This window comes from Bombus vosnesenskii, unplaced genomic scaffold (genome assembly GCF_011952255.1).
Source record: "Bombus vosnesenskii isolate JDL3184/JDL3185 unplaced genomic scaffold, Bvos_JDL3184-5_v1.1 scf7180000013265, whole genome shotgun sequence".
Lineage (NCBI taxonomy): Eukaryota > Metazoa > Arthropoda > Insecta > Hymenoptera > Apidae > Bombus > Bombus vosnesenskii.
In genome coordinates this window covers 8,457,917-8,475,854 of record NW_022882925.1, presented here as the reverse complement: position 1 = coordinate 8,475,854, position 17,938 = coordinate 8,457,917, and the positions used below count along the sequence as shown (strand labels likewise).

General features: G+C 30.2%; 1 protein-coding gene and 1 long non-coding RNA gene across 4 annotated transcripts in view; both read right to left on the bottom strand.

Annotated features, from left to right (window-relative positions):
• Positions 1-17,938, bottom strand: part of LOC117243393 (KICSTOR complex protein SZT2-like) — a 32,581-nt gene that overhangs the window by 2,290 nt on the left and 12,353 nt on the right. For both annotated transcript variants that reach the window (XM_033510839.1, XM_033510840.1), the window contains 12 exons: positions 17,522-17,685; positions 7,308-7,614; positions 6,858-7,046; positions 6,174-6,764; positions 5,539-5,915; positions 5,359-5,461; positions 4,209-5,045; positions 3,755-4,049; positions 1,435-3,350; positions 1,220-1,314; positions 703-1,129; positions 150-525 (listed from right to left, as the gene is read on the bottom strand). In XM_033510839.1, the coding sequence (XP_033366730.1) occupies positions 150-525; positions 703-1,129; positions 1,220-1,314; positions 1,435-3,350; positions 3,755-4,049; positions 4,209-5,045; positions 5,359-5,461; positions 5,539-5,915; positions 6,174-6,764; positions 6,858-7,046; positions 7,308-7,614; positions 17,522-17,685 (5,677 nt within the window). The remainder of the gene's footprint in view (positions 1-149; positions 526-702; positions 1,130-1,219; positions 1,315-1,434; positions 3,351-3,754; positions 4,050-4,208; positions 5,046-5,358; positions 5,462-5,538; positions 5,916-6,173; positions 6,765-6,857; positions 7,047-7,307; positions 7,615-17,521; positions 17,686-17,938) is intronic.
• Positions 8,633-10,328, bottom strand: LOC117243399. Of its 2 annotated transcripts, XR_004495452.1 has the most exons (3): positions 9,887-10,328; positions 9,716-9,784; positions 8,633-9,358 (listed from the first exon to the last, which is right to left on the bottom strand). It is a non-coding gene; the product is annotated as an uncharacterized LOC117243399 (long non-coding RNA). The 2 variants fall into 2 exon arrangements; XR_004495451.1 differs by having other exon boundaries at positions 9,716-10,328.

The window sequence follows — 17,938 nt, the reverse complement described above, 5'->3', positions numbered from 1 at the left end:
GGGGACATATTGAAAATTTGACATAATATAAATTGACATAATATAAATATTAAAATTTTTGAAGGCAGATAGTCTGACATTATCCTGTTTTTGAAAAATTTGATTTCTTTACTGAACATTAAGTTATTTAAATTTTAGCAGAGCTTTACCTATTATCAGGTGATTCTATTTGCACTGAACTAAAGCCTAATGAGTGAAGATATTGCTTGTATTCTGACAACATCAAACTGCACAATTCTTTATGCCATTTTATAAGGTTTGTTTGTTCATCTTGACCTTTTTGCATTTGTTGAGATAGTTGTTGACATACGTTGATGCCTGCATTTAAAGACGATTGTGCCGAAAGTGAGTGATCTCTTGTAGCCGCAGACTGTAAGCGCCATGAAGGTAAAAATAATAACGGTGTGTGGCAAAAATGTATTAAACGAGAATATTGTTTAAAAGTATTTAAAGCGATGATTGAGATTGGGATATTCGGAGCAGCATTTCGATTTTGCCACATTGCATATAGCTTGTTCAAATCTTCTGAAAATTGTAAAATAATTGTATAAGTATTTAGTTCCAAAATTTAATCGTGCTGTTTTACCGTATAACATTTATTATATCGTAATATTAATATTGTAATATATTAATATTTAAATAGTAGAAAAATTAGTCATATGTAATAAATAGAATAAAATTTAATTTCATTTCTTCATTTACCTTTCACCTTTTTTTCGCGTAATCGCAAGTCTTGTAAATCACAAACTGCTTTTATCGTCGGATCTATATTGCTATGAAAGTAATTATTAGGTTTTACATCACGCATTGTTTGACCAATTACTTCATTCCATGAAAATTGATTATGTTTTATATTTTGCGTTCTGTTATTCAATCTTATCCACTCTTTCCCATCGTTGTGTGGCACAGCAGAAAACTTTGTAAGACTTTCCATGTCCATAATTTGCAAATATTGTGAATTTGCATGTTCCCTCGAGAAACTTGGTCGATGGTGGAATATACCTAATTTTTGCATTATTACGTTTGTAAAAAAGTTTGATCTTGATGATAGCCACGTACCCAAATTTGTAGTTTGCTTTATTAATTTTTCAGATTTCTCTTTTGACCAATTATACGTATAAAGAGCTATCTACGGTTGTAATTTAATTTGAAATTAATGGTACGAAGAAAAGTAATTTCACCTATTTATAAATATTTACATATATCTCTTTTAACTTACATTATCACTTCGAATTTCCGCAAGTAATATTCGTTGTCTTGATACGAAATTAGATTCTAATATCAGTGGATTGAACTTTTGCAAAAGTTTTTGATCTGTAATAAACAATTGCTATATTTACTTATTAACTTTTTAATATTCCTTGTACTAGCAGTTTTAATGGATAGTAGTCAAAAAGAGACCCCTATCTTATGGCCATAGAAAAATATAATTACCTTTTGGGATAAGTAATTCTGGCTGTACTGTTTTGCTGAACGAAGCTTTCCATTGATGAAAGTTTCTAGCTATTAAAATACATTTAGTGTAGGTACCTTGTACATCCTTACTAAAGTCACACGGTATGTAAACAGGCAAATCTAACTTCTCTTCATTTTCTAACTCAGAATAGTTATTATTTTTTAGTTTAGTTAATAATTCCCCATTTGAAATATATTTTTCGATGAAGGGTTGTCTGTCTTTTAAGACAAAAGATCTGCTGGATGTATCCGGTGCTTGACCTTGTATAATAGCTTCTAACTCTGTAATAATCGTAGATATAGGATGTCTGTGATTAAGAATTACTTCATGCCTTTTTACCGATGGAACTCCAATTTCTAAAGCAAATCGAAACCATTGTGATAACGTTACACAGTAAATACCGTGTAGTTTTCCCTCTTCACCCGACTCGAATCTATCAATTGTTAAATCATGCATTATTTTTGGCAAAGCATCAATTTTTACCGAAGTTTGATTTTCTTTATTTTCAATAGATATCTCTTGAGCATCTTTTGTAAGTGGTTCTGTCAGAGGAGTTAACAAAAATTTATATTCTGTAACTAAGTCCCAAATTGCATGTTTAACTGCGGAACATAGCTTTTGTAATAAAGAGTCAAGATTAACTCTGCCTTGTTTCCAAATTTTAAATTCAATCAAAGGCGGTGGTTCCGCAGAACTTTGATCATAAATTGACGTTGATACGATATTTTTAAAATCTTCTACGTTTATCGTTTCAGGGAAACTATCTACTGGGAATTTATTTTCTAATAATTTTATAGGTTCACCGTGTTCTCCTGTAATTGCCAAAGCTATACAAGCGATTCCTACACTCCCACTGGAGTGACTTTGATTACACAGAAAGATGTCTGATTCAGAAACTCTTTTGATAGATCCTTCGAGTTGTGAGTAATCTTGAAAATGATATTCTGGTCTGTTATCAGTATATTTTGGTATATACAAAAATTGAAGTATATTTTGACGCAAATAAAATTCTAAAGCAGTTATGTATAATACGCAATGCTTCTGTACATTTAAACGTATGATAGATTCTGGCGATTTTGGCGGTTGAATAAAATGAACGTCCGCAGGTGTCAATTTACACATAGGATTTCTTGCTAACATAACAGAAAGAACTTCCAGAACCGCATCATCTAAGCGATTTTGTAAAGCTTGTACCAAATCGCGTTTAACTTCCGGTCCCGCGTCGGAAATTCCATGTACCATTAAGATGATCGAATCTTCAGTTTTATTTAAAACGTTTGATTCTTTTTCGCTAAAAGATCGAACTCTAGGTCTTGTATCATTTGCCGTAGCATTATCATTCAGCTTAACTTGTGATAGGGAGACTACACTATTGCTCCGAGAAACGACAAGTTGTTCATCGCTTTCCGATAATTTGTTTTGTAAAGTTTTTCCATCGCTAATTTGTTCGTGTAATCTTAAGTAAAACACGTTTTTATTATTTTCTTGGTATACAAACATATTACTCCGGTTACTAACAGCCAATCTATTAAGCACACCGTGTAGAACTTTTATACCTCGAGAAAGTCCTGATCTCCCTGGACCAGTTTTTAATCGAGGATGCAGTCGAAAGGTAAATTTCCAAACAACACGACATCGAAACATTCCTGGGGTGAAATTTTGTATTAAATCTCTATTTTGTACAGCATTACTAAATTCACTCGTCATCTCTGATTTCCAGTTATAATCTTCGCTTGATTCTGTTTCTAAAAGTTCCGAACATTTACTTGTTTTGTGAAGATTTTGCAGAAGTAAATATTGGTTTACTCGACGACAAGTACTCTTTATTTGAGAGACCAACATTTCTTGAGTATGCCAATAACTATTTACTTCGGGTGATATAATCTCTAAAAACCTATTGATGATAACAATTTTTATTATGGTCCATTTCTAAGATATTTTTGATCTTTACATTTCATGAACGTTAAATATACATAAATAAAAAGGATAATAAATTGTAGTTAGTTTAAAAATTAAAAAAAAATTGATTGTAGTAGTTTACAAAATTTTGAGCAACCAAACATATCAACCAATTTTGAATTTCATCGATTTTTAGAAAGAATTTTCAGTTGATACGTATATATAAAAACATATCTAAAATTAGAGGCAAAGGATCGAATTTTTATTACCAAATACTTGTTAAAAAATTTTCTATTTAAATTTGTATTATAAAATTTATGTATGTACATAAGCAGTTCATTTTAAAATATAATGAAATGAAATTATTTTATGTTTTGCTTTAAGAATATTATTACTTACCTACAATGAAAGTAGACACTGACATAATCATTTTCAACGTTTAAGATTAACCAAAAATTGGGTAAGGAACTTTTACGATTATCCAGATCTATTAACCATTGAAATCTGTTTTCCGACGTATTACTTTCTTTAAATCTGTCCTCAATATTTTGGTCTTCATATATTAAATTAATACCGTCAGAATAAGATTCCTCAGATTTAAAATTTGTATTAGGCTTATTTTCTGTACGACAGCTGTTGTTTTCTTGTTGTAGCTCTTGCGGATTTTCTTGTTCCAGATTTTTTAGGGCATTATCTGGAATATTGGCGATATTAAAATTGATAAGTTTTCTAACAGATTTTTCGTGTTATGCGTTTTAATCAAGTTTCATATTCTATGTACTATTAAAAAACATTCTACAGTAAATATTATACATATTTAGTGTTATAAAATGTTTTTGAGAAAAATACATACTATCTTTTGTTTTTGATTCCTTTCTCTCGTTCTTAGACTGTTCTGGTACAATATCGCTCACTTTTTCCATATTTTTCACAAAATAAAACAAGTTTCCTTCTTGACGAATACAATATTTATCAATTTGAAGTTTGTTTAACTCACTTATAAATTTTGGTTTGCTATCATCCGAGGGGAATACAAAATATAAAGGAACTTTTTCCACTTTGCAGCTAAATCTATCCGTTGATTCTGAAACGTGATTCGCTACGAAATTTAAAACGTTCTCGTTTATAACGGGTTGATCTAGGAACGCGGTTGCGGTTTCATCTTGTAACAGCCACTCAATTTCATCTTTTAAATTGCTTATAGCATTGTGTTGGCTTAAAGATAAGTGAGACATTTTTTCTTGAAAGAATTCGTTTTTAGCATTATTTTCTAAGCTGCTTCCACTTTCCGTTCGCAAACTGCCTATAGGTGAACCACTACAAAAAGATGTTGCTCTTAAACCAGAATATCGTTCTAAGCTTACTTCCAATACTTCTTTTGGGAGATTCAAACAAATGATGTCCAGAGTGATTTTTAAATCAGCTAAGCTTAAGCCAGCTATATTTCCATCTTTATAGTCTTCCATCTTTTGCAAAATTTCCATGAAACATGTTGGCAGAGATTTTACAGGGATGCTACTAAGACCAGATCTAGATTGGAATCGAATAGAACAACTTAACTGTAAGAATAGCGGTTGCTCTTTTCCGAAAATGCTTTTTCGCTGGAAATCGCTGTTGACAGATTCTATAGAACCATGCCGTGAAATTTTCGGAACTTTGTTGACATTTGCGCCTGGCCACGTTACATTCCCTGATTGTACAATTAAAAATCAAACATTTATTTTTTATCTATTATCTATTTATTAGACATGTTAAAATTATATTAAGAATACTCTTATATATGCATTAAAAATATATACATTTCTACGTAATATTAAAGATTATTTAATTCGAAATATTATTATGCTTGTTTATTTTAAATAATTAAATATCAGTTGTAATATTTTTATTTTATATCGGTCAAAGTTATTTTCTGATAATCAAAACCGAAAACGAAAGAATTATCCTTTCCTATTCATTCCTTTCAAGTCGGAAGTTTGTTTTAAAAATTATTTCGTATTTACCTTTTCCATTGAGATTGCGTGATGTACCATCAATATTTATCGAATGGAACATAAGATTCTCTATCTCATCGTCATTGTCTGATTTTTGACATTCTATAAGATCCTATTAAATATTAAGATTAATTACTTGATTAATTAATCTTATTTATTAATTACTATTACATTATTTTAGCAACAAACCGTTTCATGTTCTGACCAAGAGGGTGAACAATAATAAAATTCAGGGTGTGCAGGTACAGGCCTAAAGGCAACTGTAATTATTCTTTCAAATTTTTCTTTAATTAAATTATGCAATGGCTCAACATCGTTACACATAGAAGGATTTAGTTCGCCCAATAAATTTTTATCCGATAATTTGCTCAAGTGTCTGCATACAGATCGCAAATAATTTGTTATATTAATTTCAATTAGAGTTTCTTCGCATTGTTCTACTGCAGCTTCCATATCATTGTAAGTAAGAGGTTGTTGCAATACCAACGATTTATAAACTGCAACTACATAGCAATGACAGTGAGCCAAACTTAATACCTTGCAATGCTCCACAAGACTTCGTTGATCTGTTGTATAGAAAATTATCATTATTTTATATCAGTCTTCAAAACATTAATGTCACAACTATTAACTATTAACGCTGTTAACTATTTAAATATCAATTAAACTCTAATTATCCAAATATTAACATCGAACTACTATCGGTTGATTAATGGAATCAAGAGATTATTAATCAAGAAGTCAGGCGTTAAATGAACATTACTGTAAGAGTATACTGTTCAGGAAAATATACAAAAATCAACGTTATTCGCATTTTTATTTACCACTTGCAGTATTGTCGGAGTCCTCACTTTTTGGTTCCGGAGTCGGAGGTTTTGAATTATAATCAGATTTTAATTCGATAAAATCTTTACATTCCTGCTGACCAACTCTGAACGTGTGATCTTGATAAATATCCTTATTGTGCGAAATTTTTAATTTATCGACCAATGTGTCGATCAACAAAGCCAGCGAACAATCATACACATAAACTGGAATAACGAGAGATTCTTCGCAATCGTGAAATCTTTTCTGCGTATCTGTGTTTATTATACTGTCCTCGATACATTGACCATATAATATCGACTCGTTATTTTCTAATGATGGAAAATCGGTTACGTTAATATCCATCCCGGTAGTTTTTGAGTACGTATCGTCTTCATTCAAATCCATATTGAATATGGTAGATTCGCCATTCCTTTCGGAGTTGTTGCTTGCTGATTGCTCTTCTGTATACGAAGGAGACGTAAATAAACGTACAACGTCTTTTTCTGATGCAGGTAATATTGTGATAATTACATGAGTTGTACTAATTCCTTTGATAAAACATTTCCAACGCGGATAAGAATTGAACTCAACGTTGGAAGAGAGCCTCTCTAGAAATAGTTTTAAAATCAAAAGATACGTATCCATAATATATGAAAGTTGCTAGAAAAAAGTTTGTATAATTTCGATAATAAAGATAATACCTTTTTCAGAAAGAAACGGTAAAGGTGGACCACCGACTCGACGCCTGTCAAGAAGCATTTTTGTGAATCTTTGTGATTCAGCAGAAGTTAATAAAAGTTCTTTATTGTGTAACTGTTTCATATGTTCTAAGAAATTATCCATTAATATTTTATTTGCACTTCCTTGTCCCTTATCGTTGCCAATTGTACCTTGAAATAATGTGATAATTTAATATATATTCCATTGTTGATAAGCTCATTTCAGTAATAAAAATATAATATGTATCAAATAATAGAATGCAACCGAAATAAATTTTAAGTGAAAAGAAAAGGCTTTCGTGTATGAGTATTTGTTATTTTATCTTCCTTTGTTTTATTTCTTACTTCAATTATATTACGTTTTAAATCGAGCAAATCTGTATAACTGTACGGAGTACGAATATTAAATAACTGATTGAATAAAATTTTTACCATCAGCAAACATAGAAAATAAGAGCTCGGCTTGTTGACATTTTGGCAAGATATTCAATGTGTCGAAAGAAAAATGCATCATGTATATCTTTTCATCGATAGTTGGTAGACCTTCGCATGATTCTTCCACGGTGCAGCTATTAGTTTTGATGTTTTTGTTATATTTTTTCGGTAGTTTGACGTCATGGTGGGGGATTTGTCCATAAATAATTTCTGTATTTTTTTCGTTCGGTATTACTTGACTCAATAAGCTTAAGTACTCCAAAGTTAATAATGCGTTGATGCATTCCTCATCTATCCGAGCAATCTAATAACGAAATATAACATTATTAGAAAAAAGGAAAACGATTTTCAACCTGTAAATTTCATAAAATTCCGAAATTTCTAGAATTGTCATATTTTTGTATTACATCAATATGCTTCGAAATAATATGTGAAATTATCACTAGATGCACTGATCCGATCAAAATGGTCCATTTGCAATTTTCTAAAAGTAAATTTTCGATATTCATAAATACTATGGTCTACAATTGTTTGTGCTTGTTTCTTTGCATGCTTATTTGTATTTGTGTTCATACTACAAACTTTTTATTTTTTATTTTCGAATTACATATGTTTCAAGCTATATAACTCTAAGTATATCTAAAAGGATCATTTGAATCTCTGTACATAATATCATACACAAAGTATCCGATTTCAATCTATATACACATATGTCTATATACATGTAGTTATATCGTAATATGCATATTACAAATTATAAATTATCTATAGTATGATGATCACAACGATAGGTATGACATATCTAATATATTTTGTTATGGAAGGGAAGTAAAAATAGGTAATATGCCAAAAGATTGTGAGACATATGGTGTCAAATTATTTTTCATTTTATACAATATTGATATTCCACAGACAACGTATTAAAACATCGGTAATATTTGTGGATTATAAGACAACAGATCTTATAAAGTTTTAATATGTAACTATTAAAAAAAGATTAAATCTTTTACGCATAAAAGATATGAATAATTTGAATTTGTTAACGTTTAAAGTATATTTAAATTTTTATATAAACGATTAATTTATTTTTATTCATTTATTTATACATAATCCTTGCCTTGCGGCTTTAAATGACTCCCAGCTTACCTTATTCCTACTATATGCTCGTCTCAAATGATTAATTTATTTTAAACCTTTAAATTCTTCAACACACAAGAAAAAATGGTATAAAAATTTGGTGGATAATTATAATAGATAGATGCGTAAATATTTGAACAATAATGAATATTATAAGAAATATTTATTTCAACTTTCAAATAATGCAGTTTATAAAAATCCGATTTATTTGAAAAATACAAAGGGATACAAGTGTTTTGACCGCTTAAAATAGCACGACAAATAAAGCTGGAAAAACAATATTCTTAAAGAAAGTATATTTATAACGCACAAAGAATATTATCGACTAAATTGAATCGCACGAACAATTATACGCAGTTAAACGCTTTCACGATAAGAACCGTTTTAAAAGATTTTATCGCTATTGCAACATGCCTGTCCAGCAAGGTATTAAGAAGCGCCAATAGAATGATTCCACGAAAGCTTCACTTATCTTCACTTACATTACTGATACATCTGTAGCGAAAAGATATTCTGCAGATAGAGAAGAAAAGAATAAAGAAACGAGGAACTTCAGGGATCAGGATTAAGTTGGAGGAGTTGAATCTCACTTTAATTCAAAGCGTAGAGACCACTTCTCCACTTGAACCATGAACCCCTTTTTTCTATATATTATTCAATTCTGATGTTTCGTTTGAATTTCGATTTGGATATCGGTTTTGATATGACGAGAAATATCCATTTCTTACGAAAAGATGATAATCAACAAGACCTTGAGTTGGAAGAGTTAGATCTGGCAAGTTATCAGAGCGCTGCTGCTCACTGCCTAGATCCTCACTTCCAACTGCAAGTCATGCAGATCACAGCCCATGCAACGCCCATGCAGTATCAACGAAGGAAATCAACTTCTTTTTGCCAGCTCACCTAGAAATCTTTCAAGAGATTTCGGTAAATTTGTAATCTTTACTGGAAAAAAACTTCTCTTTTTATTCACCAAATATCGATTCCGTATTTGAATTTTGATAGAAAAACATTTTTTTAATACAGTGATATGTGAAACGTTAAATAGAACTATAAATAACACAATGCACGCAAGATAGGATAAAGATTTTTAGATAATTAAAAACAATTAATTACTAATATATTTGTTAATGAAATAAACTTACATTGTTTCTGCTACGAAATATGTATCATAATTGTACTGCGTTTTATTCAAATTAAATTTTAATATATTTATCTTCCGATTAATTTTAAATCAATCGCATTAATTTGAAAATTAAAATACTTACTTATGTAGGATCACAATTTTATCAACATATTCCAATTCTAATCGATATGTGAAATCATATATTATGAATCTGCAACATTTTTAGCCAATTATAAAATATACACATACAGTTTCATAAGTTTTTAGCTTCTCGATATTTTTGTGATATTGGATCAACGTTTTCTTAACATACCTGACCCCCGCAGCAACAAAATGTAACAAAACTAAAGTCAAGAACTACTACCAAGGAATTATTTCAAATTGTCACTGGTTAATTTCACCGACACTTGGGAGGTTGCCAGAAGAACCAATCGCAATTATTTTGTGGACAAATACTAAAGATCTTTATCACTCTTTAAACGTTCCACTCACATAAAACCGCAAAGATGCTTTGTGCGTATACGGTACGATACGAACGTTAGAAAACCTCTTATGTAAAAAAAAGTAATCAGAACACTAATAAACAGACGACTACGTGGTGGGCTTTATATATACCTGAGCTAACTGATAGAAAAATCTTGTTCTGAGTACCCTCATCGATATCGAAGCCCCACCTCAACAATGATAACGACACGTAGTGATAGACAACTTTATACACATATTGCTCCTTACTTTTGCCGGAAATATTACTTTAGTGGTCTATAACACAAACTAAATATAAACATACAAGTTATACAAACTTATATAAATATACAAAGTAAATCTAATAAATATGAACCTATATAAAAATAATTGTGAAAATTATTAAATTATTCTATTCTAATTCTAATTATAAATATTTTGTTTCAAATATGAAATATGTGAACTATTATATTATTTTTCCAATCTATTAAATTGAAATAATTAAAAAAAAGTAAGATAGTAACATATAAAAATAAAATGATAAGGCAACTATGAAATTAAATAACGAATTGTTTCATAACAATTTTTCAATATTGTTAAATAGGAAAGCCGAACTAAAGATGGTTTGACTGAATTTTCTAAAAAAAATGTGCAGGAAAATGAAATATAGCCATAATATATGACCGTTACAGTTTATCAAAAGAGACTTAAAAAATAATACTATCTTTTCCTATTCATCATTTGTCAATATATGTTTAAAAAATGTTTATCTTATTATTGAGTATATGATATCATACGGCATTTGTAATAAGGTTAACGAAATTTTTAATTTCCAAACGATTTCTTTGTCATAAGCAGAAATATCGTGACGATATAATATATGTATATAATTTAGGGTAAGTACATATTCGTGTAACTTTTTGTAACACGAAAGCAACATAAAAGGTGCAACTCTGTAGCGGAAAAATCATATTTAACTTTTTAATATATTTGAAAATGATCTTCAAATGTTACAAATAAATTGATTTCGGGCTAAAGATGCTGATGCAGATACTGATGAGATCTATTACTGTACCTAATAATAGTATAATACCTTAGATCTTTTGGCGTTAGCTTGAGTTGATTGATTGTGCTTATCATATTTAGAGAATTTACTAAAACACGATAGCAGTTTACGTGCGACTATTTATAGACTTTCCAAAAAGAAAAAGTATTGGAAAACAAAATATACCATTGATTCTTGTGTTTTATATATTTTAACACTGATGTGGCCATCACCACAAAGAGTAGTAAAGAAGAAACGTACAAGAGTAGAGTAGAACAATCAATGAAATTGTTCATACATATCAATAAATATGGGGCTTTGTTAGGTAATATATAAATAGAAGATGAATGGTAAGCAGCATACGGAAAAGAGACGTTAAATTGAAGGTTTCATAGACGGTACAGAACATACAGGCTCAGAACAAGGTAAAGTAATAAACACAGGATAGGTAATAGAAATAATAGAAAAGAATGGTAAGCGAAAACATGTCGACAAGTGCACCTTGAAGTTTGGTCTCTTGATGATTCGTAATCACCTTCCAAGCAACGAAACCTTAGATAACTTTTATCTTACATATAAAGTATATTTATAACAAACATAGATGAAAATTCTTACTTTCTACTTTTGTTACAGATAAGGTAAGAAACTGAATTATACAATTTTATAACAAGATGTAATACGATTAAATTTGTTTATTAGTTTCGTTTGACATTAGCGAAAAATACTTTAAACGTTATATATAAAAGATATATCTTCATCAACGAATTATATAAAATAATTTTATGTCAAAAGATTAATATCTAAATGATTAACTTCAATTGTAAAGGTTAATTGGAGTTTCTTTGTTTATCCAGAAAGTTGCAACTGTATTATTATCTTAAATAGGAATAAAATTGAAAACAAAATAGATAACATCACACTGTGACCATTGGCAACCAGTTAGAATCAAATCTTATCCTGTATATTTTTGAAGAACATCATTATAGCTATATCATTTTATGTATTAACATCATAACCAAAGAAAAGATAAGATTAAAGATAAATCAAATCCATTCACGTTCAATACCAAATGTGTTTCATAAAAGAAAAAATGAGACTGAATTAAGTTTGTTCGTGTTTTTCTAAAAAAAAGCGCTAAATTTACTTATATAATCAATGATGCATATACAGTTATATTGTACTAGTCCCTATAAATGTAACAAGTCATTTAACTTACTTATTATTATAATATTTTTTGTCTTGTTACGGAAAAATTTAAGTACGTATACTATATTTATAATATATTTCTACCGAAATTGCTTGATAATTTCTCGCACAAAAATCTTTAAACTTTCAAAGCAGATAGTTAAAAATTAAATGCAGTAGAATCCAGTGGATATTTGAAGTATCATAAATTCCAAACAGATATTGTAACAGTCATTAATATATTCAGAAAATGCACAATCTGATATATAGTACAAACATCATAATTATTGTTAAGAGAATTAAAGAAATATCTATCCAGATTATATTTGTTTAGTTGTGTTTCTAAAAATATGGATTAGTATAAAAATCAGAAGTGTAAAAAACTTGTTCGTTTTTAAATTAGCAGTACTTGCATTAATATTTATTATAATATGTATTATAGAACACAAGACTCAGCAATCTACAAAAGAAACCAAAAGTGCTAAAATCAACGCAAAATTATCAATACGTATTTAATCTTTGAACGAAGGACCTTATCATAATCAGGATTAGCTGAAGTCAAGAATAAAATGCACAACATCAAGGTTATTTGCAGACAAATAAACATAAAATTTTGTTCATATTTCTCTGAGAAACATATTTTTTAAGGTGGATTATACACAACAATTTTATACTATGATAAATATTTTATATTATTCACGTATCCATGAATACAGTATGAATAAAAACTTATTCTGAAAAATAATATAACATATGTACAAAAATTATATTAAATTATGAATATCAGCATATTTACATGTACAAACCAATGATCTGATCAATCTATTTTACTGATAGCATTTCGAAATAGAAAGATAATCAAACATTCTTAACGTATCACTAAGTAAATAACGTTATGAACATGGTCTCTTTACAAGTGGAAAAGATTGGGGTCATTTTCGCCCCAAACGACATTTTTCCAAACTCTATAATTCTAATACATATTACTTTTTGCATTGCTTAAAATGAAAAACTGAATTGTTTACAATGAAAAAAGAACAACAAAGGCTGTATTATGATTTCTTATCGTAAAACCCACTTCCGGGCTGAGAAGCCGTGACTCGGGAAGAGTATCGGATACGTTCATCCTCGAGCTGGTTTTTAAAACGCGGTGAGGACGGTCACCATGGTGGTTTTAAAGGGTAAAATTCCTATATACCAACCCGGGCCGAACCCAGAGTCATTTCATGATTCTCATTACATTAAAAATAAAATGAATCATCGATGGCCGGTCTAACGCAGGATTGTTTGATTGTTTGTATTAGACATGAATTATAAAAAAGATCTTAATGAATGTTTTATCATTTAACACGGTCTTAATTATAATTAGTATGTTGAATGTAACAGATGGTTTTCCACAATAAACAATTGGGAGCGATATAATTGAAAAAATTCACCTCTTTTTTGATTCATCGGCTTATATCTTGGAACTGAACGAATATGGAGACTAATATTTCGTGTGAAAGTTATAAATGATTAAATATCGTACAAAATGAGGTATGTTTTGTCAAGATGGCACCATTGATTGAACTGCAAAAAATTAAAATGTGCGATGTTTTTCAGATAAGGAAATCTCAGTGAAAAATGTGTACTGTTGAAAATTATAAGTAAGGTAACTCTAGTATTCCCAAACAAGTACCACCAAGTTTTGCCTCGTTGGTTAAAAGCTTTTTGTATTATCAAATTATCAAATAAAACATTGAACGCTTCCTGTAGGCTGCCATAGGCAAGCAACATCGTTGCTTCCGGTTGTAATGACTTCTCCATGACTTAGATATTAATAAAAAATTTAAATATTTAATAAAAATTGAAACAGTAATAGGCACTTCGATTCTTCGGAAATTGCCTTATAAGTTGTAAATGGAATAACTTTTGAAATATTTGTGTGGAGGATTAGTCGTTATTAGGTTAAGCGAAATAACGAGAGCGAAATATTGCTGTTGCAGTCAGCCAAATATATTTTTGAATAAATAAATAAATAAATAAATAAATAAATAAATTACAAACGAATGTGAGTCTTTGGTACAAATATAAGTTGCGGAATAAATACCTGATAAATACTCGGAGAAACTCTGTAGATCACTTCGGTACTGTTCGATAACTCTCTCGCTCGTGATGGCGTCCGTTTATTGATACTGGTCGGGGGAGAACCGAAAAATTTGAATTCGTCTACGTTTGACGGTTCTTTCTAGCAGCGACATTGTTTTGCCCGGAGTTCATTTGTTCTTTCATTACTTGTAACCTAATGGTTTTGATACTCCGAGGCAAAACAACAACAGAATTTGAATTGTCCTGACTCGCGTGCCGCTACAATTACTTAACAAGAATGGCATTTTTGTATTAAAAAATGCTTATATTTGCGTGAAGTTAGAAAAAAGTTTGTCTTACGTTGATGTAAAGTCGAGATACAATCGTTTTTTTTCTTCTAAATTCATGTCTCAAAGGCACTTCAATATTAAAAGCTGAAATTTGCAGGTGGTGCAAAAAAAAGTTTAAAGTTTATGATACATACAATTTGAAATTAATTAAGCACACTGTCTTGTAAGAACTGAAACTGAAAGTTGATGCAAATGCGCGATGTCTATTATCATAAAATTTCTATATATGAAGAAATGTGATTTCTTCCAGTTCTGAAACAGGCTAATTTATTTGTACGTGTATGAGAGAATGATACAATGTATGGCAATAGTGCTGTAAAGCTAAAAATATTTTTTTCTTCGATGTATACGATCACAGATTATTAAGAGAAGTGAAAAAGGTTGGCAAAAAATAAAAAAGCCAACAATCACACGGAGTTTCCAAGTGACCACCCATATAAGTATTCTCCGTACCCAGTGTTGTTTAAATTTTTTGTAATCGGACGAGAATGTGTATACTCACGGTATAAGCGTTGACTGGAATAACTAGTTTTGTTATTTGATATTAATGTACAGAAGAATAGTCAAAAAAACATGTAAATATTTGTGAAGATGAACAGTATTTGTATACGTGCATTCAGATGTGTAAAATTTTGCTTCACTTCATTTTCAAGAAAATGGACTACGAAGCCGTGCACTTCAGATGTAATGAGAGTCAAGTGGACGGAACTTCATAATTGATTTTATCGAAAACAAAATCCTGTATTAAAAATTGTCATTTTACATTTTCGATATGTGTTGCACAGGAAACTACCCCCTTATGGTTCGTACTATAAAACAAAGTATCTAACTCCGAAGAAACTTGTTCAAATGATCGTCATTGCCTCTCAAGTATACTTGACGAAACTACACAGTCAATTTTTTAGAAAATAAAGTCTAGTATAAAAAATTATCACTTTACATTTCCAACTTGCTTTTGCATGGAGAATACTGTTTGACCTGTACCACGATTTTCGGAATACCCTGCATAAATCCTAAAAATACAAAACAAATTTTTCATAGAGACATCGTTGTCTGAAAATGTTGCATATTTTAATTTTTAAAGCCAATTTTCAGCTCAACCAATAGTGCCGTCTTAACTAAAGATATCTAATTTTGTTGTTTCATCATCTACAACTCTCACACGAAACATTATTCTCCATATCCGCTCAGTTCCAAGATATAAACCGATAAGTAAAAAAAGAAGCTACTTTTTTTCGATTATAGCGCTTCCAATTGCTTATTGTAGAAATTCATTTGTTACATTCAACATACCCTCATTCCTACTCATACTCAGGACCGTATTAAATGAGAAAACATTTATTAAGATTTTTTTATGAAATGGTGTATTTCAGGCCTGAAACCACGTTTTCACTTGCTACTAATCGCCTGACTCGCCAAGTAATGCGACTGAGCCACGCGCGACGCCGAAATTACTCATAGACAATCTATAAATACATTATTGAGAAATATATAAACGAGGTGTAAATTGAGTAAGGTACCATTCTAAAATTATCGAAGGTATCAAAATGAAATTTGTCGCAAATTAATTAAGTTGATCAAAACCGTATAGCACCATAGAAAAGTAATAAATATGAGAAAAGATCACAATGCATCATGACCCAAATGTTTAATTATCCATACAATTATCCATATCCAATTATCCAATTATCCAAATGGATTCTTACACCACGTTTGGCACGCAGCTGGGCTCGCTGCGTGTGATGAGATTTGTGACCCGGTATTTGCTATTGAGGCAAGGAAAAGCGAAAACAGAAAATTTGGAAATACATGTTGTTTGTGGAAATTACAGCACGGTTGTTTGAATGTTGCTACCTAGATAGTAGAAGATTAAATCTTTCTCTCAAAAATAATCAATCGTCTTTGACCGTGTTGTAAATCTCGTATCACTTTGAACCTTCGTGAATGAGTTGTGAGAATTGTTCGGAAATCGAACAAAACTCAACTTTATTCTTGTTAATGGAACCATTCATTTTTTAACATATTAATCAATCTATCATTCCTTATAAGAAGTTATTAATCTATTTATGTCGAAAAACTATTAATATAGAAAATAAAATTTTAATAAATGAAATAATTAAATTTTTTGTTTAAAATATTAACAAATAAATATATGTAGTGTTACGATAGACAATTTTTCATTATTATAGTATTAATTATTTATGTTAAAGATATTATAGATTCTAGTATTATATATTATTATATAATAATAATATTATTATATAGTATTACAAGTTAATAGTGTTATATACTAACACGTCCTCAGAAGAATTTCGCACATTCTAGCAGTAAAACAACGTTCAGTTGCGACGGAGAGTCATACACGTGGGCACAGCGCGTATATATTCCATATACTTTGTAGTCATATGCAACTGATCTGTCACGGTGAGCCTTGACTTCGCAGTCGCGCGTAACCCGTAATCGCGGCAACGCAATTAGATAAAAGACCTAATCCGGCAGGATTAGTAAAGATTTTAGCAGATACGAAACCGGCACTACTGTCTATGAAGATTTCACCCATGTAGAAGAAAGACAAAGGTAGAGTGAAGTTTATGTACGAACATGATTATATCATATTCGTATGTTCGTAAAGCGATGCGTTTGTAAGTTCCACTTTTCAATTTGTAAACACAGAGAGATAAGAAAGAAATTCACCTTAGCTTAGCTATTCGAGAACATACACATACTTCAGTAAATATTCGAAGTTTGAAAAAGTCGGGTGATCTCAGCCCAAAGTTTTAGGCTTATTCGAGACAAAGGTGCTTAGATTAATTATACATAATGAAGTACATATACTCACTGCATCTGGAATCTCATGATATTGCAAAAGATGCATGTATGTTGCTGTGGATTGTACAGGTAATTGAGAAAAGCCACACTGTGGTTCAATCCAAATCTCAGAAATAATTTGAAAATCTCCAGAACTCTCAGTATCTTCTACACTTATTTCGCCATCTGCAGTACCTAAAATGTATACAAATTTATTGTCAAAGAAATATTTTTTATCTAATAACTATATATACGCATTTTCTTTCGTGATCGATATACTGATAAATAATAAAGCTTCGAAAATGCACAGATTTCAAAAGCTTATGGAGAAACAATCTGCTGTATATCGATCATTTTTACACAAAATGTATTTGTAAACGTAGAAGAAAACTATCTTACAAAGAATGTTTTACACGGAATGTTACTGCTTTTTTGGTTATATACTACT